Below are 23,063 nucleotides of genomic sequence, written 5' to 3'. Positions count from 1 at the left end.
GAAAGGAGAGAGAGAGGGAAGGGAGAGAGAGGGAAGGGAGAGAGAGAGGGAAGGGAGAGAGGGAAAGAAGGAAGGGAGGGAGGGAAAGAGGGAAGGGAGGGAGCGAAAGAGGAAGGGAGGGAGAGAGAGGGAAGGGAGAGAGGGAGAGAGGGAAGGGAGAGAGGGAGAGAGGGAAGGGAGAGAGGAAGAGAGGGAAGGAAGAGGAAGAGAGGGAAGGAAGAGAGAGGGGGAAGGAAAGAAGAGAGAGAGAGAGAGGGAAGGAAGGGAAAAGGAAGGAAGGAAGAAAGATGTAAAAGTTAAGCAAATAATGAAAAAGGTAAAAAGTTTGTGGGAATGCTAACTGAAATGTTACAAGGTGTATTTTGTCCTAAAATATGCTGGACAGAACTAGTATGCATATAGTAAACTGTAAAAGTATTGTGGTAATATTCAGTAAGATAATGTGTTTTGTAAAAGTAAAACACACCTGAATGGATACAAAAAGTACAAAACTGTGAGAAAAGTTCAGCAAAGGACTTTTGCAGTTCTTCAAGGCTTTCTGCCCTGGTCTGATGGCGATGAATCTAGCTGCATAGAAGAAACCTGTGGCAGTGACCCTACTAAGAAACATCAGAGAAAAAGGTATTTTAAGGGCCTGGAATAGGCAAACAGTTGGGACAAGCTGTAAGGTCCCTGAAATGTTTGGTTGGATAAGACAAAACTATATTTTCTGCTGTAATTGATAAATACAATGTTTTCTCATGTGAATGGAGTTTGTAATGACTTAGCCTGTGAATTGGATGTGGCCAGCACTAACATCGAGTACTGGCCTATGCAGTCTTGGCAGTTGGGAATTTTAAGCCCATGAGAAATGAAAGTCTATTCATTAAATGTCTGCTAGTTGGAAGTCTTGTTTGTTGTTGCAGTTATGGATTATGTCTAAAATGCTTGAATACTAATCAGAACTTTAATAATGCAACATTGTGTACTTAAGTGATTTGATGAACTGTGATACATAAATGTACCTTGTTGAATGTATATGTGTAGCAGAGCGTGGGGGTTTCGTCCTCGCTCAGGCCCAAGAGTCGGGGGGGCTTGCTCCTGCCGATCAGCCGGCGGGGGGTGCCCCAAGAGGGAGCACCGGTTCTCCAGGTGTGGGGGACACGCGGTTGGGGAAAAACCACGGAGACCGCTTGAGCGCAAGAACAGGTCTGCTTTATTGCGGAAGTACACTTGGTTATATAGGCAGGGAAGGGGGTGGAGTATGAAGGGGAGAGCAGGGCGGAGGGGTGGCTGCGGATTGGCTAAAACTGGGGGGGCAGACCTCTGGTAATATGCCGTAAGCAGTTACTGGGGAAGAGGGCAGATTGTAGGTTGGTAATATGGGCAGGACTGGCGGGAAGGGTGGCGGGGGCTGGGAGGGGAGGAGGGGCGGAGAAAGGCGGCAACATATATGTAAATCTCTTGTTTTAAGTTTGAACAATCCTGGGACTGAATGTATTGGGAAAAAAAAATTAATGAGTATTGTTCAAACCTAAAGGTCAAAATAGCATGCAGGAGTCAGACTTGGCCCAGTGGTTAGGGCGTCTGTCTGCCACATGGGAGGTCCGCGGTTCAAACCCCGGGCCTCCTTGACCCGTGTGGAGCTGGCCCATGAGCAGTGCTGATGCGCGCAAGGAGTGCCCTGCCATGCAGGGGTGTCCCCCGCATAGGGGAGCCCCACGCACAAGGAGCACACCCCGTAAGGAGAGCTGCCCAGTGCGAAAGAAAGTGCAGCCTGCCCAGGAATGATGCCGCACACATGGAGAGCTGACACAACAAGATGACGCAACAAAAAGAAACACAGATTCCCGTGCCGCTGACAACAACAGAAGCAGACAAAGAAGAACATGCAGCAAATAGACACAGAGAACAGACAACTGGGGTGCGGGGGAGGGGGTATAAAATAAATCTTTAATAAAGTTTCCTGCATGCTATTTTTTTTTTTTTAATCAGTGAAATGTCATTTGTGTAGACTTTGCAAAAACAAAAAGGGGGAAACATTGTGAGAAACTGGCTTACCTGTTCCTTATTGTTAATGTTACATCTGTTATATGTAGATGTTGCAGTTGTTCCCTGTTATAAATGATGTTGCAGTTCTAATAGCAAACAGCTGCTTGGTAGTTTCCAATAAATACAAGGTGGAAACTAGGGTCGAGGCTTTCAGTTCCAGAAGCTGTGAGTCCCCTGGTCCCAGCTTTATCTCCTCTCTTGTGTGTGTCTCTCTCTGTCCCATTACTTCATAAAGTTCTGCATTGCCTTCCCTTCGAGCCAAACTATTGTGAGCTGACTGAAGCAATTAGTAATAGCAAACTGGGTATATAGCTACAATTATTAAAGCTTCCATGTTACTCATTAGTCAAACCCAGAGCCGACCTTTTCAATATAATAATTGAACACGCAAGATGATGATCAGCATTTCAACATTTCTATCAGTCTTTCATCTTAGCTAACATTCATTTCCCTGAAACTCCTCTCTCTAGGTCAGCTCCATTTTAAAAAGTCTGTTGCTAAAGATACAACAGCTGGTCTCAACAAAGGTGAGTCAGTCGCTACAAAAAGCAGGTACACCCTGTTTGAGCCAAACCTGTTGATCAGCAAAGAGAGAAAATTGTCTTGCTCTTCTATGTTCCTGTATGTTCACAGAGTGCAAAACCAGGACAACTGTTACGTAGTCCATTCATGTCTTACTGGTGTCTTACAAAAGAAATTAAATTTGTCACTGTATGTACTTGTATATTTGATTTTGTTTCTTTGGCAATTATTCTTACCCATTCTCACCTGTGTTATACTATTTCCCTACTTAGAAGAAGGAAACTAACAAATACGGAGAACCCCCTCTGTGGCAGGCATTGCCACATTAGTTGGCTGTTTTATAACAAACATTTTTATATTAGTTAGATGTTTCATATTCGTTTTTACCTTCAAGGAACTGACATCTATTTAACTTCTATTTCCCTGCTGACTGGCTTGAGGAAGTTCTCTAGGACCAGAACAGGATGAAGATGATGGCTGAAGTGGAATGCACTGACAGCAGATGTGCTTCTTCCTTTGCATCTCCTAAAGCAGTAGTTTTCGAATGGGAATATGTCAGAATTATTTTGTTAAAGCACAGATTTCTGTGCCCTACCCTGAGTGTTTCTGATTTACTAGGTCTCTGGTGAGGCCCATGAACTTGCATTTTTAAAACATTCCAGGGACCACACTTTGAGAATCACTGTCCTAAAGCAACAACTGCCTCGGTGAATGCACAGTGGCACAGTCAGGCTCATGATTCACAGAAACAAGTCAAGAGAAATCTGGGAGGCACAAACAAGGACGTTCTAGAACAGAAAATGTATTTCTGTGTTCTCAGTGTCCTTTCACTGTTTTGTAGGGAATCAGATGATCTAGTAGAGAATTTTAAATAAGGACAAGAGAACACTCAGCTGGCATCACTGCCTTCCAGTCCCATTCTGCTCATTTTAGTTTCCAAGGCTGCTTAAAGCACATGCCGTGAAATGGTTTGGCTGGAACTAAGGGAATTACAGAACTGAAGCCGAGAGAATGTCCAACTTAAGGCGATGCTTTCTTCCCCAAACTGGCTGCTGGCCATCCTTGGCGAGGCACACGGCAGTGTGTGCTGATTGCTCCCCTCTCTTCCGGTTTCATTGATTTCAGCTTCTTGCTTCCATGGTTAATCCACAGGAGTGGATTAACTTTTAGAACATGTTTTTCTGGGGCACATACAGCTTCAAACTACCACACTGTTCAAATGTATTCTATGTACTCTACCACATAATTCTATCCCAGACCTCACGAGCATCATGTCATAACATGTCTTAGGAGTCCAGGTGATTCTAGTAAGAGCTGCTCCATCCCTCTCTACTCTGCAGCCCAGGTTGAGTCTTGGCTCAACCACTTTCCAGATATATTACATTAGACAAATGTCTTAGCCTGTTGTCTTAACTTTGGGCTCCCCAAAAAGCAGAGACTGTGACAAGGACTTGGATGTGGGTAATTCATTTGGGAGTTGATCCCAGGAAGCTGGAATGAAGGAAGGGGAGAGTAAGACAGGCAAACAGGAAAAACTAAATGATGTTCTGCTGGGCTGGTTACAGATGTAGACACTGAAGCTTAATCATACTGAGAACTTTCAATTTGTCTCTCCAAAGGATGGAAGGCTGGGACATTTGTCCACTGACTTAACTCCCATCCCCAAGGTTGCCCTGGGAACACTTCTGTATGCTGATGAGACTCAGTGGCTTTGGGGAAAAGCCCCAGGGCAGTGAAGTGGAGGGCACTGAAGGTGGGCCAAGGGGATGAAGTGCAGGACACAGAAAGCAGCTGCTAAATCTAACTAAGCCTCAGTTTCTTCTTTAAAATGGGGGAAATTATAAAATTCTTCTAGAGTGGTATGTTAATTAAATGAGGGAAATGACATATACGAAAGCCCCTTCTTCATAGATGTCAGTTGAATCCAGCTTCTCTGACTTCACATTGGCTTATGTATTATATTTGCCATTATTACTTCACCTGCATATAATGCCCCCTGGCTTTTCTCTATGAATAGTTCAGGTCTTTTATCTTAGCTGAAGATAAAAGCCAGGCTCCTTTCTTCTCTTTTTGCCACCCTTCCCAAAGTGCCTACTACCCAGCTGAGTTCCAAGTAGGCTCTTAGTATAAACATCTGTTGAATGAATTTGCTGTCCCAAACAATTGGTGAGCCACTCTCCCCATGGAGGTACCCTGCAAGGTAATGGAAAAACCACAGGACGAGGGTTCACAATCTGCTGAGCTCTTAACGTTTTACCAGCTTGTTGCTGAACCCCGAATGGTGACATTCCAGGCACTGTGGCAAACAGACACCAGCTTTGGCAAGGGACTCTACTAACCTGACCGATGACAGAGCAGTCTGCTGGTAGATAAAGCTGGCCCTCCTTACAGATGCTTTTAACACGGATGTAGGCAAGCCTGCCTGCAGTCAGTGATTCATTTCTGCATCTATTACTGGTTATTCCAGATGCTGCCCAGCAGTAGGTCTGTTCTCTGCCATCCGCCTCCCACACCCATAGAGAATGGGTGACAAGAGTGAACCTGGTGTGCTTGGTGCAGCGTTTCTGGCAAAACAAAAGAGGGAGAAGGCAAGAAAGGAGAGATGAGCTGGTTTTACGAGCCCAGCAGCGGCAGGAACTGTGCTGGGAGATTTTGAGGGGTCAGGTCATGTTCTCTATTATATGGAAAGTCTTCACCAGATAATCGGGAGGGTGGCCAGGTGTGGGGCCCTGCCTGGACCAACACCACAGAACAGAATCACCTTCCCTGGGTGAAGCTGTGCAACCCTCCTGAGGCCCCAAACTGGGCCCTTCTCTCTGTCTATGTCAGTTTAATGCTCCATGACAAATGTTAAAAGACCTTGTCCAAAACCACACAACTCTTCTACCTTTAGAAAAGGCTTTGGGTTTTTCAGTCCTCTATAAGAATATAAATAACCCTAAAAGCAGTTTATTCTTTTTCCCCTTCACCTGAAATTCCCACCCCACTTATCTCCAGCTATAGAAATTGCATCCTTAAGACCTTATCTTAAGGTCTTATCCATGAAGTCCTCATGACCACCTCCACCTGAAAGATCTCGTCCCTGGAGAAAGAAGGAAGGTAGGAAAAGCAGATCAAAAGAAACAGATGGGGAAGTGGACTTGGCCCAGTGGTTAAGGCATCTGTCTACCACATGGGAGGTCCGCGGTTCAAACCCCGGGCCTCCTTGACCTGTGTGGAGCTGGCCCATGTGCAGTGCTGATGCGCGCAAGGAGTGCCCTGCCACACAGGGGTGTCCCCGTGTAGGGGAGCCTCACGCGCAAGGAGTGCGCCCCATAAGGAGAGCCGCCCAGCGCGAAAGAAAGTGCAGCCTGCCCAGGAATGGCGCCGCACACATGGAGAGCTGACACAGCAAGATGACACAACAAAAAGAAACACAGATTCCCGTGCCGCTGACAGCAACAGAAGCGGACAAAGAACATGGAGCAAACAGACACAGAGAACAGACAACTGGGACGAGTGAGAAAATAAAATAAATAAATCTTTAAAAAAAAAAAAAAGACAGTTGATCTTAGAGACCTGGGTGATCTGGGAAAAAACAATGCCAACATTTTTGACATTGTTTTGACATGATACATGTGGCAATGGCTTCAAATGGTTGGCTTAATAAGAATGTATAAATGAAGGCTGGAAAGGAGATCTAGAGAGAAACAGAATGGAGAGAAGGCTATAAAAGGACGTGGCAGTGATTTAGTGATTGAGAAGTGAAGGGAATTCCCCCTTCACCTCCTCTAAACACTCTGTGCCTGAAACTTCTAAACAGTCCCACATGTGGAATGCTTCTTCCTGCTTTTTGTTCTTCTCTTCAGGCTGCACAGACATTTGCTAAATGGGTTCCTGGCCTTTGGATGGCAAATGTCACCATTCTGAGATCCATAGATGGTTATCCACAGACTCCCTCTGGGAATTTCTGGAATTCACCCTGCCCTCTGTTTGAAAGGAGACTGGAGTCTGGTTTTTTCCTTTACCTCTTTCATCATTCGCCAAAGCTCAGGGACTTAGTGAAAACTTTAGGCAATTAAAAAGACTCATTTACGAGTACCAGAGTATTTTCACTATACTGTCCCTGCTTGGATTTAATCTACACCCTTGAATCCAATTAGACCTGAAATAGTGTCAAACTACTAAGAGTTGGCAAGTTGAGTGTTGGCGTCTGGGAGCCTGGTAGTGCTTGCAGCATGGCTGACCAATCGACCGAAGAGCACATTACAGAAGCCAAAGAAGCTTTTTCAGTATTTGACAAGGATGGTGATGGGATGATAACAACAAAGGAATTGGGGACTGTAATAAGGTCTCTTGGGCGGAATCCCACAGATGGAGAGTTACAGGACATGATCAATGAAGTAGATGCCGATGGTAGCAGCACAAATGACTTTCTGGAATTTCTGACAATGATGGCAAGGAAAATGAAAGGTACAGACAGTGAAGGAGAAATTTAGAGAAGCATCCCCTGTGTTCGATAAGGATGGCCATGGCTGTATCAGTGCAGCAGAGCTTCACCATGTGGAGACAAACCTTGGAGAGAAGTTGATAGAAGAAGAGTTTGATGGAATGATCAAGGAAGAAGATATTGATGGTGATGGTCAAGTAAACTATGATGAGTTTGTACAAATGATGACGGCAAAGTGAAGGCATTGTACAGAATGTGTTAAATTTACAAAACTGCTGCCTTTTCTTTGTATCTTGTCTGTAAAAGGTTTCCCCCTACCATCAAAAGAATATGCATGTAGAGTAATTAGTAATTAGGGCTTCATTCCTCCATGTTTTCTTCCCTTATTTTACTGTCATTGTCCTGAAACTCTATTTTAGAAAACTGATCAAGTAACATGTTGCATGTGGCTTACTCTGGATATATCTAAGCCCTTCTGCACATCTAAACTTAGATGGAGTTTGTCAAATGAGGGAGCATCTTGGTTATGCCTTTTTTTTTTTTTTTTAATGTAGTTTTGTTTAGGAACTGTCAGCATGTTATTATTGCAGTGTGGAGTTGTAACTCTGCATGGATTATGGAGAGTCAATGATATGCAGTTGTTGCACTATTGCCAAGCAGGTGTATTATCCAGGTACTCGTACACATTTTTTTTTTTTTACTGCTGGTCCTGTACCAGAAGCATTTCCTTTTATTGTTACTAGTTTTTAAAAGTTTGTTTAACCATTTAAAATCTGCTTATGACATAATTTGCCTCAAATCCACTCCAAGTTGCATGTTTGTTTTCCAATTAAAAAATTAAAATTAACCCCCTCCCCGCCAAAATACTAAGATGATATGAAGACAATGTGTGAATGAGACATATATGGAAAAATGAAAACAGCTGTGAAGATTCTGGGGTTATATTTTATATTTAAATTTCTGTGAAAATATTGTTTGTGTAATAAATACAACTGCCAAGTTCTGTGAGTTATACACATTTCCAAAAGAATGAGACACTAATGAACACTCCAAACACACTGAGTGTGTGTCGGTGACAACAGTGAGCCTGGCCACCTGTCCAAACTGCAGGACGGGCAGTCAGGAGAAGCAGCCCTCAGCTCAGTGGCTGTTTCCCCTGCCTGGAAGAAAGGAAAGTTCACTGAGGGAGTCCTCAGTGAACGCTTTTCAATGAGAGTGGATGGGAAAGGGAACTGTGCACATAGCTTGGTCCCCCGATTTCACGTTGTGACTCAGCTCACTACTTCATGCCATCATTCTATTCAAGGAGCAAGTTGCATCATGTTCATAATGGTCTTCAAAATACCTCGTTCTCTTCTTTTGTTTCTTACTACCACCACCATACCCCAGGTCTTATGGTCTGTCCCGGCATACCTGGCCCCGCCCCCCAACCCCAAGTCACCCTGCATAGCACTGCCAGACACCTCCTCTTTTACAGACCCTCGCACTGGGTGCCTCCTTTTTGTCAGCACTTTAGCCTAAGCTCTCTTTGGCCTTCACTAGCCTCTCCTCCCCCCCACCCAGACATCCATCCACACAGCCTCAGGTGGGCAGGTCCACCTTCCTTCCAACCTGTGCCTTGGCTCACCTCCGCCATGTGGGTGGAAAGCTTCGTTTCCTCATCTTCACCTATCCAAATTCTATTGAGCCTTGGAAGTTGGGTTTAAAGGCCATCTCCTTGACCTTCACGGATGCCCGCTTTTTTAAACTGGGGTCCCCACAGTAGCCAGCACAGTGGAAGCATGTTGCGTAAGGGTGGAAGGAAACGACACAGAAGAGGTTCAGAGGATGCCACAATGACAAGAAGTCTCCCCCTCCTCTTCTCCTTCCCTGTCCCCTTCTCCCTCCTGGTCCAGCACCCACAGCTGCCATCACTTTCCACAAAGCCAACGAGAACTCCCAGTTTCCAGGGTATGGGGGGCCCCTGTTAGTTTCTAGAAGAATTGTTGGGCTAAAAAAAGAAAAATAGAAATAAGGAGAGCTATGATTACGGTATTTGAAAACATTGTGAAAACAGACCAAAGAGGTCAAGAAAGCAACATTTCACTTATGTGCCTGGATCAATGACCAAGAGCGAGATGGAATCAACTTTTGCACGCCCTCCTCCAAACCAGTTGGAAAAAGCAAAACCAAAGGATTTCCTGAGGCTGATCTTGTATATTCAAGAGAAACTTTCCTCTAAGACACCGTCAGTGCTTTAGACACAGCAGCACCTACATCTTCTTGGCATCCCAATTAAGAAGCAGGAAATTACATTTCCTTCACCTAATGATTAGGGGAACTAGTATAGAGAAAGGGAAAAATGATTTGCTCAAGTTCACAAACTATGTCAGTGTTAAAACTAGAGTCTGAAATCGCAAGTTAGTGTGTCATCAAAATATGTTTCTCAAACGCATTCGTTCATTCATTCATTCATCCACCCACTCAATATGAGCCAGACACTAGGCTATACTCAGAAACAAGGAATAAGACCCTTCCCTCACAAAGCTTATACTCTAAACAGGTGAGGGCAAAAAAGGAAAGGAAACATACAGGCAAAATCAATAGAATGTGTTGAGGACTAGGAAGGAAACAATGGTCTATTCAATCTATTGGATCCAAGCCTGGCAAGAATCCTCAGGGTGTCCCTGTGAAGAAGGTACTTTATAACCGTGGACGCTGAAGCCCTGAAAGGTGAGCGGATTTGCCAAAGTCTCACCGCTAGTTGGCGGCAGAGCAGGAATCTGAAAACGCTGTGGTTTCCACCCGACTGACAGGTCCAACCACCAAAGGCAGAGAAACACAGCATCTGTAGGAGAACGCCCTTATCCCCAAGTATCATGTTGGATGCCACTTAAGTCTTTCCTTCCGTATTTAACAAAAAAAGCCGGCTTGTGAGCGGTACAAGCTAAGGAAGGAAGTCGCCTGTCTTCGTGGTTTCTGAATCCAGCTGTCTTGCCGGTGATTGCAGGACATTCTCCACTCTTGCTCCATTCTAGGCGGGACAGACACAAGAGAGGGAAGGAGCACTAGGAGGCCACTCAACGTTTACTGAGGGCCTGGGCCGCGTCAGGGAAAGCTATTCTCTCCACCCTCCGGGAGAGGGAAGGGTGAAAAACAACGACAGTGACACGGCATGGCGACTGTTTCATGGCACGGAAGCAAAGGGCACTATGGGGGTGTGACCGCCTGGGGGAGGAAAAGAACAGTCTGCAGAGATGCAGGTTGAGCTCAGCGGTGAAGGACGACGGGGTCCGCCTGGCACCCATGCCAGGGCAGGGCACTGGCATGGAGGAGACAGAGAGCACCTTGTGTCAGGGGGCCACTCTGACCCCAGCCAGGAGAGGGTGGGGGAGGGGGCGGGGGGAGGAATCCCTTCCCAGAGGCCTGCCTCAGGCGTTAAAGCGATCACCTTCTTCTCCCCGCTGAAGCCGGATTCCTCTCATAGGTTCTTGGCTGTGTTACAGGAAAGGATTTAAGAACATGCGGTTTAGTTAGGCCAGTACTGTATTGAGAAAATGGGAGAAGAGAACAGAAAGGGGAGAAAATAACCCACTGGGCACCCCCAAGCGGAGGTGCAGGCTGCACCACGCAGAGGGATTTGGCTTGGGCGGTTATCTTTTACGCTACTAATTATTCCTCCCCTTCTAAGGAGGGCCCGCGCTGGTGGCTGTTCTGATTGGCTGCCTCACCCGTCAGCTCCCCAGGAGCCCAATGATGAGGCCCCTTGAGGGTATCCGGGGCTCCTCCTTGACCCGGAAGGAGCTCTCGGTCCAAAGCCGGTTTTCAGGCGGTCCTTCCGGCAGTCCTCTCGGTGGCGGTCGTTCGCTCCGGGGTTTCCAGGCGGGCTCCAGGGCCACATGTTTGGCCTCCGTGTTTTGCCTCCAGGTCTGAGACTCGTCTTCCTCGGCTGTGGGGACCGGGCTGTGGGGGCCGTGGAGGAGCCCTGCCAGCTTTTAGGTGGGACAGGAAACCTTCCGTGAAGTGGAGGGAGGAGCTAATAGTCCAGGGAGAGCGTCTGATCCTAGGGTACCAGGATTCCGGTGCAGAGGGAGCTCTGAAGGAAAACGGTCGGAAGGGAGGTCACGTGACCACGGGAAAGTGAGAGTAAGGACCAGGGAGGAGAGGGCAGCCCATAGAAAGGGGGAGGACACACAGGATGAAGCCGCCTCATTCCAAGAAGGCCATGTGGGAAGTGACCCAGGCTTTCCAAAAGCTGTGCCGCTGCCAGGCTTGCTCTTGGGGGAACTCCCGCCCCTGGATTCTCAGGGCTTTAGCACCTTGGCAAGGAAGTCGGCACCCAAAGGTAGTAAGGCAGCACCTACCTCAAAGTAGCGCAGCATCTTGTTCTGCCTCCCCCTCTGCCGACAGGAAAGACCTGAATTAGCCCGGGAAGGCTGAGGAGGGAGGGAGGCCCTGGGAGAAGCCCCTGAAGGCTCAGGGAGCAGCGCGCAGGGCCTGCCATGCTCTGCACAGGTCAGTCTGATGGGGAAGGGTGGGGTTGGGGGTGGGGAGGGCACAGGGCATATTCTAGGAGCCAGGTGTTTGTGCCTCGGGAGGAGCCAGACTCGTGCCTGTACCTCTAGGCTGTTCTCTCACTCTGCCCAGGTTCCTTCCCTACAGCCTAAAAAACAAAGCACTGGGGCAGCTTTAAGGGGAAAATCAAACCAAAACCCACACTTGGCCCTGTGGTCCCCTTGTCATTCAAATGTGTGAGGAACATCACTTCCTGTCTGTTTCCTTTCATCTCTCAAAAGTGAATTGAGGGAAGCAGATTTGGCCCAATGGATAGGGCATCCGCCTACCACATGGGAGGTCCAGGGTTCAAACCCAGGGCCTCCTGACCCGAGTGGTGAGCTGACCCACGTGCAGTGCTGATGTGCGCAAGGAGTGCCGTGCCACGCAGAGGTGTCCCCCATGTAAGGGAGCCCCACGCGCAAGGAGTGCGCACTATAAGGAGAGCCACCCAGCATGGAAAAAAAAAAGTGCAGCCTGCCCAGAAGTGGCACCGCACACATGGAGAGCTGATACAGCAAGATGATGCAACAGAAAGAGACACAGATTCCCGGTGCTGCTGACAAGAATAGAAGCAGACACAGAAGAAGAACACACAGCAAATGGACACAGAGAGCAGACAACTGGGGGGTGGGGGAGGGTAGGGCAGGGAAGGGGAGAGAAATTTTTTAAAAAGTGAATTGAGGGAAACGGACTTTGGCCCAGTGGTTAGGGCGTCCGTCTACCATATGGGAGGTCCGCGGTTCAAACCCCGGGCCTCCTTGACCCGTGTGGAGCTGGCCATGCGCAGTGCTGATGCGCGCAAGGAGTGCCGCGCCACGCAAGGGTGTCCCCCGCGTGGGGGAGCCCCACGCGTAAGGAGTGCGCCTGTGAGGAGAGCCACCCAGCATGAAAAGAAAGAGCAGCCTGCCCAGGAATGGCGCCGCCCACACTTCCCGTGCCGCTGACGACAACAGAAGCGGACAAAGAAACAAGACGGAGCAAATAGACACCGAGAACAGACAACCAGGGGAGGGGGGGAAATTAAATAAAAATAAAAATAAATCTTTAAAAAAAAAAAAAAGTGAATTGAGGGAAGCAGATGTGGCTCAAGCAGTGGGGCTCCCGCCTACCATATGGGAAGTTCAGGGTTCGATGCCCAGGGCCTCCTGGTGAAGGCAAGCTGGCCCGTGTGGCAAGCTGACCCACACCAAGTGCTGGCCTCGCAGAGTACTGCCCCATGCAGGAGTGCTGCCCCATGCAGGAGTGCTGGCCCACACGGAGAGCTGGCACAGCAAGATGATGCAACAAAAAGAGACACAGAGATAATAAGAGATGCAGGGAAATGGACTTGGCCCAGTGATTAGGGCGTCCGTCTACCACATGGGAGGTCCGCGGTTCAAACACCAGGCCTCCTTGACCCATGTGGAGCTGGCCCATGTGCAGTGGTGATGCGCGCAAGGAGTGCCCTGCCACGTAGGTGTGTCCCCCACGTAGGGGAGCCACACGCGCAAGGAGTGCGCCCAGTAAGGAGAGCTGCCCAGTGCGAAAGAAAGTGCAGCCTGCCCAGGAATGGTGCTGCCCACACTTCCCGTGCCGATGACGACAACAGAAGTGGACAAAGAAACAAGACGCAGCAAATAGACAACTGGGGGAGGAGGGGGAATTAAATAAATAAATAAATCTTTAAAAAAAGAGAGAGAGATGCAGCAGATCAGAGAGCTGAGGTGGTGCAAAAGAATGATCACCTCTCTCCCACTCCGGAAGGTCCCAGGATCGGTTCCCAGAGCCGCCTAATGAGAATACAAGCAGACACAGAAGAACACACAGTGACTGGACACAGAGAACAGACAATGGGTATGGGTGTGTGTATGGGGGGATTAAATAAATAAATCTTTAAAACAAAACAAAAACAAGTGAACTGAGTGCAAGAGAGGCATCAGGGCTCCATCCCCTCCTCCCACCCCACACCCCAGCCCTCTAAGCAGCTAGCAAGAACTGGCAGAAACATTTTTCTCAAAGCTCCAGAATGTGGTTAAAGGACAGCATGTACAGGACAAGCACTGACTCAAGAAAGAGGCCACTTAAAAGCAGTAGTAACTTGGCGGGGGTGCGGGCAAGGACAGGTGACGGGCAGAGGGACCAGGGGCTGCAGCCAGACCTGCCTTTGGTGCCCCCCACAGCCTCACACCCACTGCTAGGGGGTGCAGGTGGAGACCATTTGCCGCTAGGTGGGCACAACTTCCTGGACCTCAGCCTGACCTGCAGGTGCACCCCACAGGGATGCTTGAGGATGGAAAGACATTTGATTCCTCTGGGACAAGAAACAAGCCCTTAATGTTTATGCTCGCAAGCAGGAGGAGATCTGAGGTCAGAGAGCCAGCCTATCTCCCCAGACCCTGCTGATGGTGCCACCAAACGCCTCTTGTCTTTGAGGTGGGATGGCAGGAGTGGCTTCTCCCTCCGCTCCCTGAACTTGGATCTGTCATGGAGGGATCTGGAGCTTCCAGACAGGCCAGCAGCCATGTGGCGCATTTCCTGCATTGTGGTAAAGACACCTACCCTGGCTGAATGTCTTCTGTTACTCAGCTTTGCTTCTGCCCTCCTCCATTTCCTCTTCCCCTTTCCCCTCATACATGTGTTGACTTAAACGATAGGCCATAAACCTTAAATTATTCATTTTTGGTTTTGGTTTTGGGATTGTGATTCAGTTTTGGTCTTCTGGATCTAGGTTTCCAGTTAAGTATAAGCTTGGATTAACAGCACAAATGATGGGCCAACTTTAGAATAGAATTGGTGTTGAGAAGTCTTTATTCCCCAATCTTTATTTTACCAATATTTTTAAATGACATTTTTTTATTGCTTGTATTTTTTTAAAATTAAAGTTAATAGATCACAAGGAGTGTTACATTAAAAAACATAAGAAAAAAACAAAAAACGTGAGGTTCCCATATAACCCACTCCCCACCCCCATCACATCATTTTTGTAAATTATGTTTTTTGAAGATATATACATCACAAAATATTACGTTAGAAATTATAAGAAGTTCCCATATACCCCCCCCACCCCACTTCTCCCACACCAACAACCTCCCCCGTCTTCGTGGCAAACTCATCGCACTTGGTGACCATATTTTGGGGTACTTCTGCCCTACATAGATAATAGTTTACCTTGTAAATGACATTTTTATCTCTTGTATGTTGAATATTCTTGCTTCTTGCCGCACATAGCCATAGCAGATTTGAGGCATTGTTGAAGGTTGAAGCCCTCTCCAAGTTGAGAGATGTCCTTGAGTTGAATGAAAAGCCCTACCCGGAAGCTGATGTAGCTCAAGGGGTCAGGCACCTGCTTCCCACATATAAGGACCTGGGTTCCTTCACTGGTATCTCCTAAAAAAATAAAACAACAAACAAGAAAACCAACTCCGGCAGCCGGTGTAGCTCAGTGACTGGGCACCAGCTTCCCACATAGGAGGTCCCAGGTTTCATCCCTGGCCCTGGTACCTTAAAAAAAAAAAAGCACTACAAACTGAAAGGGGAGAACCTTTGCCTCTACCAACTCCACCTTCTCCCCTCAAACGCTCTGCCTTTAGAAAGCAGGTGCTTTTCACTGCAGTGTTGGACACTATAGGGATCTGTTCCCAGGTCAGCAGGGACCTTGGAAGGCTTTTTCATGGCCTGGCTTATTTTTATTCCATACTGTGGTTTTTCTAATAGATGTTCAGGACTTTCATACTCTTCTTACAGCTGTCAAAACTCCACCACTTCAATTTTAAGATCTTTCATCAAAAGTTTAAATTGAATGTGCTGTTTGGAAACATTTAACATCCAAAGAAAGCCCAGCAAATCCTTGAGTGTTCTCCTGAGAAAATGATGCTGGTCATTGCAGCTTCAGCATCTCCTGTTTTTTGATGCTCAGCCCCTGCTGCTGATCTCAGAGTTTCCTGACTTTTCTTTCCCCCTCTTAGCCCCTTTGCTGACTAGGTAGTGATTTGATGAGAGTTATTATTGCTGACCCACCCTCCCATCTCCCACAACCACACATGAGTTTTGAGTTATTATTGCAATAAAAATGCTTCATACTGGCTTTTCTCAAAAAAAGGGGGGGGGCACAGTAGGATATCAGGGTGATGTGATTGGCCCCTCCCATACCCCTCACTGGCTTGGTGCAGATTCCTGATCCTGGTTCCACAAAGAGAGCAGAGTAACCTTTGTGCACATGCTGGGAGCATGTGTGTTGGGCCCTATCTCTCTCGTGGAGCCTGAGAGACTTGCCATCCAGAACTTGCCCTGTGTATAGAAGGCAGCTTGCAGAGCTCTAGCAGAACACTGTTGGAGAGCAGTCAAGGCTGCCTGGGCCAAGGGAGTGCTGGCTGTAGGGCATACGGTGCAGTGCCTTGAACTGTGAGGAAACTATTTCCTAGGGAAGAGTGGGCATTCAAAACCATGTGAAAGGACCACATGCTCATGCCCCAGACAAGACACATGTTCAGAAAGGATCAGAGAAGCCCCTACATTTTGGTCTGGAGCTATTCTCTAAACTCATTGTATGGATAACCTGACACTTGTACAAGTCAATGCAAAGACTGGAAAAGTTGTCTTCTTTTTCTCCTCTCCTTCTCCCTTTCCTCTTCCTCCTCCTCTTTCTTTTGTTAGCTTCTGGCATTCAAGGAAAGCTCTGCCATATACTAGGTGTAGACAAGCTTAAGGAAGAGACGCCTCAGAGTTTAAATTGCAGCAATAACATGAAAATATAAAAATGTCCAAGTTTCAACAAAAGGTTACAAAACATACAAAGAAACAGGAAATGATGGCCCAGTCAAAGGAGAAGATTAAATCGTTAGACACTACCAATAAGGAGGACAAGACCTGGGACATACCAGACAAAGACTTTAAAAAATGTTCCTAAGTATGCTCAAAAAGCTCAAGGAAAACATGGACAAAGAACTAAGGGAAATTAGGCAAACAACAGATGAACACAAAGAGAATATCAATACATGGAAATTATGAAAAGGAAACAAATAGAGCTGAAGATTGCAGAAACAGAAATTTAAAATTCCCTAGAGGGGTTCAACAGTAGATTGGACCTAGCAGAAGAAAGAACCAGTGAACCTGAAGATAAGACAATTGAAATCATTCCATCTGAGGAACAGAAAGAAGAAAGAATGAAGAAAAGTGAACAGAGCCTGAGGGACCTTGGGAGTACCACCAAAAGCAGAGTTCCAATATATGCATTGTGGGAGACTCAAGAGAAGCCAGAGAGAAAGGAGCAGAGAGTATATTCAAATAAATAATGGCTGAAAACCTTCCAAATCTAATGAAAACCATGAATAGTCACATCCATGGTATTTAATGAACTCTAAACAAGATAAACCGAAATAGACCCGCAACTCAGCATATTATGATCAGACTGTTGAAGGCCAAAGATAAAGAGAGAATTCTGAAAGCTACAAGAGAGAAGCAACATGACACATACAAGGAAGCCTCATAAGATTTCTCATTGGCAACCATGGTGGCAAGAAGGCAGTGAGATGTCGTGTTTCAAGTGCTGAAAGCAAAAAATTGCCAACTAAGAATTCTGTTTCTGGAAAATTGTATTTCAGAAATGAGAGAGAGATTAAGACATTCCCAGAGAGACAAAAGCTGTGGGAGTTTGTCACCACTAGACCTGCCCTAAAAGAGATGCTAAAGAGTTCTGCAGGGTAAAAAGAAAGGAGCACCTCTTGCTTTCCCACAGATTCCACCCACCCAGCCTGCCCCACCAGCTCAGTCCCACCCCCACACCCCCACTCTGCCCCACCTTCCCCTAGCTCTCTGCCCCAGATAGGTATGACAATAGATTGAAGCCACATGAAAAGACAAAATGTAAAAAAAAAAAAAAAAGACAAAATGTCTGGTGAGGGTAACATGGGTAAATATAAATGCCATTACTATTGTAATTTTGGTTTGTAACTCCACTTTTTACTTCCTGTAGGATCTAAAAGGCAAATGCGTACACTATAATGTTAAGTCAGTGGTTTTAGACTCATAATGTATGAGCATGTAATTCATGACAAGAAGATAAAGGTTAGTGGACAGAAGAGTCTAAGAATACAGCTTGTGTATATTATTGAAGTTAAGTTGATATCAAAGCAAATGAGATTTTTATAGATTTAGAATGTTAAATTTAAGTCCTATGGTAATAACTAAGAAAATAGTGGAAAATATGCAAGCTAATAGAGCCAGAAATTAGAGTAGAGGTTGCGGGGGGCAGGGGCCAGGGGGAATGGAAAGGTCATGCATAATGGGTGTGGGGTTTCTGCTTGGGGAGATGGGAAAGTTTTAGTAATGGAAGGTGGTGAGGGTACCTTGATATTGTGAATTTGATTAATCCCAATTTTTAAAAATGTTGTATATATGTTCACAATTTTTAAAAAAAGAATGACAGAACAACTAAATGACAATTACAGGCAGTACATGATTATGGATGGGATCTAGGAAGGGAGGAGAAAAGGTTCAAAGGGAAATTATTGGGACATATGAAAGCTTTATATCTATATTAAATTTCCTGAGCTTGATAACTGTATTTAAGGTGGTTGCATAAGTAAACACCCTTATTCTTAAGAAATGTACAGGGAAACGGACTTGGCCCAGTGGTTAGGGCGTCCATCTACCACATGGGAGGTCCGCGGTTCAAACCCTGGGCCTCCTTGACACGTGTGGAGCTGGCGCATGCGCAGTGCTGATACGCGCAAGGAGTGCAGCCCCACACAGGGGTGTCCCCTGCGTAGGGGAGCCCCATGCGCAAGGACTGCACCCGTAAGGAGAGCCGCCCAGCGCGAAAGAAAGTGCAGCCTGCCCAGGAATGGCGCTGCCCACACTTCCCGTGCCGCTGACGACAACAGAAGCGGACAAAGAAACAAGACGCAGCAAATAGACACAGAGAACAGACAACTCGGGGGGGGGGGGGGAGAGGATTAAATAAATAAATAAATCTTAAAAAAAAAAAAAAAAGAAATGTATAGACCAGTAATAAGCGCTTAAGGAACATGATGCCTGCAACTTATGCTGAGTGTTCAGAAAATGGATTGAAAGTCTAGATAGATAGATAGATAGATAGATAGATAGATAGATAGATAGATGATAGATAGATAGATAGATAGAGAGATAGATAGATAGATAGATAGATAGATAGATAGAATGATACAGCAAATGTGACAAAATGTTTAAATTAGTATCTGAGGATCTGGGGTGATGGGGTATGCTGGAGTCTCTGTATAGGGTTTGTAGTATGTTTCTAACTGTCCTGTAAGTTTGAAAGTATTTCAAAATAAAAAGCTATATTTACAAAAAGAGCAAGGTACTGTGTTCTCCTGCCCTAATAGCAAAAGGCAGGTCAATAGGAGTGGGTAAACCTGAGTAACTGGGTGGTTTACATTGGAGTCTGGAGTATTGTTTCTGTGTTATTTTTGCATCTTTCCTGTATGTTTGAAATTATTTCAAAATTTTAAAAATTAAATATCAAAATGAGTAAAACAGAGAGTCAGCAAAGTACTATTAATGCTTTGAATTCACCTAAGAGAGCCAAGAAAGATACTCCTGGGCTGTAACAGGGCTGAGTATGCCTCCGTTAATGCTGCTTACCTGGCTCTGAGAGGTGAATCCCTTGGGCATCCCATTTGACCCAGTGGACACCAATGACACCACAGAGTCTATGTGTCACAAAGGCTGCTCCCTGGCCAGTGAGGGCTGAGGCACCGGGATAAAAAGGGCAGGACTGAGCACTTCCTGTTTGGAGGCTCAGGCCAGCAGGACAATCAAGCTGGGCCAAACCAAGCCAAACCCAGCCAACACCATGCGTGGGAAAAAGAGCCGCCAGAGTACCTATTGGCGCAGGAGGCCAGCCCTCTCCCGCTCCACAAGAGCAGAGCTGCAGTTCCCCGTCAGCCGTGTGGACCGTGTTCTGCGGGAGAGCCACTGTGCCCAGCGCCTGAGCCTGTCCACACCGGTTTTCCTCGCTGGCATTCTGGAATACCTGACGGCCAATGTCCTGGAGCTGGCGAGCCACGAGACCGGCCAGAGGAAGCGCATCACCCCAGAGAACGTGGAGAAAGCCGTGAGCAAGAACCCACAGCTCAGCCGCGTCTTTGGGGATGACATCAACCCGCAGGGTGATTATATGCCTCACCCTAGGAATAACTGATTCCTGGTCCCAGCACCTCGGAAATCTCTACAGCTTCACCAAGCTCCAGCTCTGCTCCCAGCCAAAGGTGTTCTTTGCTATTGCCATCAGCAAATGCTACGAAAGTGTTTAATTCCATGGGGCAAGAGAAAGTGAACTGAACTCCTCTCTGGTCCATTATTTATTTTTCCTTCCCTTTTTCACCACCTCCATAGTTTGTCATCTTCTTATGCCCCCATCCCTCAACACATCTAGATGGTCTAGTCTTTCTCCTAATGGCCAGGCATAGTGGTTTCCCCTTGGTCCTCGTGCTCCTGAATCCCTCTGTTGAATGTGAGAGAGTGCTTTCTTAGGAGACTCTTCTCTCTCAGGCTTCCGTTGCTGTTGTGCTCTCTTGGATTTGCTTCTGCTTTCTCACCACTCCTCTGTTTTCTTGCACTTCTCCAAGGCTTAAGCCCCAGCCTTCTCTCCTCTCTTCATCTATCTGGCCTCAGGAATCCCTACAGCGTTGACTGCATCTCTTGCAGCTTTTCCCAAAATGTGTTCCTTAAGGTTCCAAGGAATATTAACTGCCACCACACTAAGAGTTCTTTTAGTAAGTCCTAAGTGGGCTTCCAAAGTAGTGGGGACGATAGGTAAGTTAGCAAATAATATGGTGTGCTGTCTGCTGTGACAGATGTAGGGGAGGTGGCCAACAAAGGAAAGCATGGCCCGACCTAGGGGTGGAGGGAGGTGAAGAAAGGGTTTCATAGAGGGTCAGTAGAGGGGATGGCCCTCGGACAGAAGCTTGAAAAAATAACAAATATTGACAAATGGTCATGGTGGGGGCTGGAGGTGAAGGGTGAGGCAGCTGCGACTCTGCTTCCCACCAGGCTCCTAGGTGGTACCCATGCTGCTGCACATTTTGAGAAGCGAGGGTCTAGAAAGCAGAGTGCCACACAGAAATATCATTCTCTGCCTAATAAAATAAAGAGTTGGCAGAGAGGGCAGAGCTCGAAACTTCAGAGAGCTGAGGGTTGAAACTAGGAAAGTAGATACGGTCATTGAAAGAGGAGAGAAAGCAAAGGCCTGGGACAAACCATGGAATGCAGTCCCAGTTAAGGACAGGACTGGGGCCAAGGGGGCAGTCGAAGCTGCAGAGAAGAACTAGGCAGCCCAGTCTCTTTCATCCATCCTCAGGGATGCTGACAAATGAGCTTCCTGAAACAAATCTAATCAAGTCATTCCCTGCTTTCAAATCTACTGACAGAGTAAAATCCAGATTCCTTAGTAAGACCCTCTACTTCCAGCTTCATGTTACCTTTCATCCCCATCTATAAACCACCCCAAATATGCCATGCACTTTCACATCCCAGAAAATTTTCTCCCAATTTTGCCTCTGCTTGGAAGTTTCTTCTATCCTGCCTGGCAAATTTCTACTCACCTGAAAAAGTCCATTGCACACTCATTGCCTCCTCTGGGTAGCCATCTCCCAGCTGTCCAACTCAGGCAGAAATAATGAGGCCCTTTTTGGTTTTCCTTAAGCAGTTTTTAAATTTGTGCCTGTAGCAGTTTGATATTATTGATGAGTTCCAAAAAGAAATACCTGATTATGTTTGTAAACTGACCTCCTCTGGGCATATTAGATTATATTGGATTCATAGGTTTACTTGATAACGTAGTTATGTAAACCTTTTGTGACAGTAGGGTGTTGAGTCCCCAGGTGGGGACCCACTGATAAAAGGCATGGCAAAGGACAGAGTTAAGGGTTTTTGATGTTGGAGTTTGATGCTTAAACTGGAGCCCCGGGAAGAGAAGAACCCAGGAAGCCGGAACCCTCACAGATGTCAGCAGCCATCTTGCTCCAACACATGAAAATAGATTTCAGTGAGGGAAGTAACTTGTGCTTTATGGCCTGGTATCTGTAAGCTCCTACCCCAAATAAATACCCTTTATAAAAACAACCAATTTCTGGTATTTTGTATCAACACCCCTTTGGCTGACTAATACAGTGCCTTTACGGTCATTTTATATTATCTTTTATGTCTTCTTTTGAATCAAGTCTGAGATCGGGCAACTCCAGAGTAGGGGAGCAGGAGAAGACACCCAAGAAGAAACAAGAGCAGAAATGGGGCACTGCTAGGTCTAAGGACAGAGTAAGATCAAAGGGTATCATACCAGAGGCGAAGAGAAAGCAGAGACAAACTGAAGACAATACCAGAGCACACTCTGGAGCCGGTAGGTCTGGGAGTGGGTGACAGCATTGGGAATTTGAATTCCAGGGATGGTAACTGATGGAAAGGCTTCTTGAAGCACCCCTTGATCTTGCAGGAGCACTGCCCAGGTGGTGTTTTCCCCAACAATACGGTGACGACTGACATTCTAGTTGTCTCTTCCAATATTTAGTAATATTCTTTTCTAACTCATCTAGATGCTGTTTTCTTGGCTTTTCCAGATTTGATCCTATCTCCAAAAGACTTCTAGTAAAAGATCTGTGTTAAAACCTCTATAGGATACTTCCATCAATGGTTTTATTCTCTTTTTGAACTTTCAAGTGCTAATTAAGTATGGGAGAGGGGCCTGCCCAACTTAACCTCTCTTATTGCTTAGCAATGAAAAAATCCCCTTGGGGGGCTTCGCACTCCTGAATTCTCTCACTTCACTGTAAAAGTAAGAAGAGTGCTGGTTTATGTGGAACAATGTGACTGCCATTTCCTCCCAAATACATTTCTCTTTCACCATTTTCAACCATATCTATTGCTGGAATTAGTATTACTCCTAAATTGCATGCAGTGTTTCAATGAGGGCATTAAATACGAAAGGCACAGCTTTCTGAGATGCTTTGAAAGCCTGATTTCTGAAACACGGTGACTTCAGGCCAGAACCTCTTTCAAGATCTTGACTTTATGAAAAGAAGTACTAACGTATTTCCCCAAAGTATTTCTGAAAAGGCCACCTAGTCTTGTTAGATAACCTCTGTTGCATTTACTTATTATGCTGACTTTAGAAATTAGGAATTAGGAAATATCTGATTGAGGATGTAAATTATGAGTTTCTTTATTTCCCTTCTCAGGTAATTTTATTTATTGAGTTTTCTTAATTCATATTGAAAAATTACTTCATTCTGATTATAAAAGTAAGACTTTTAGTTTGCTAAATCCTGCCAAAGCAATATATTAGAAATGAGTTTGCTTTTACAATGAGATTTATTGGGTTAAATGCTTGCAGTTCTAAGGCCGTGGATGTGTCCACACCAGGGCGTCATCAGAGATGCGCTCTCCCAGAGCTGCAGCTGTGGGCGGTCAGGCACAGGCAGGGCACTAGGCCAGCCCACTGTCTCTGCCGTCTCCTCCAGGCCTCATTGCCTTCAGCTCCAGCTGCTCCCCCTGGCTTTTCTCTCCCTTGGGTTCAACTTCTGGAGGCCTCTTT

General features: G+C 46.3%; 2 protein-coding genes across 2 annotated transcripts; both read left to right on the top strand.

Annotated features, from left to right (window-relative positions):
* Positions 1–6,770: 6,770 nt before the first annotated feature.
* On the top strand, positions 6,771–7,221 carry LOC111759377 (calmodulin-like). Its single transcript, XM_071207280.1, has 2 exons — positions 6,771–6,989; positions 7,057–7,221. Exons 1-2 carry the CDS (start codon positions 6,771–6,773, stop codon positions 7,219–7,221), a joined length of 384 nt encoding a protein of 127 aa, XP_071063381.1.
* Positions 7,222–19,328: 12,107 nt separating this feature from the next.
* Positions 19,329–19,676, top strand: LOC101422985 (histone H2A-Bbd type 1-like). Its single transcript, XM_023583422.3, has one exon. The coding sequence runs from the start codon at positions 19,329–19,331 to the stop codon at positions 19,674–19,676; it is 348 nt and encodes a 115-aa protein (XP_023439190.1).
* Positions 19,677–23,063: the final 3,387 nt, after the last annotated feature.

This window comes from Dasypus novemcinctus, chromosome 13 (genome assembly GCF_030445035.2).
Source record: "Dasypus novemcinctus isolate mDasNov1 chromosome 13, mDasNov1.1.hap2, whole genome shotgun sequence".
NCBI classification, from domain to species: domain Eukaryota; kingdom Metazoa; phylum Chordata; class Mammalia; order Cingulata; family Dasypodidae; genus Dasypus; species Dasypus novemcinctus.
Note: the sequence above shows the minus strand (reverse complement) of the source record. Positions and strands in the feature narration are given on the sequence as shown.

Bases quoted from the DNA above. Each gene is read 5' to 3' on its own strand.
- LOC111759377 (XM_071207280.1), top strand. From the start codon at position 6,771: ATGGCTGACCAATCGACCGAAGAGCACATTACAGAAGCCAAAGAAGCT. The intron at 6,990-7,056 runs GCAAGGAAAATG...GTGTTCGATAAG, and splicing joins TGGAATTTCTGACAATGATG to GATGGCCATGGCTGTATCAG.
- LOC101422985 (XM_023583422.3), top strand. From the start codon at position 19,329: ATGCGTGGGAAAAAGAGCCGCCAGAGTACCTATTGGCGCAGGAGGCCA.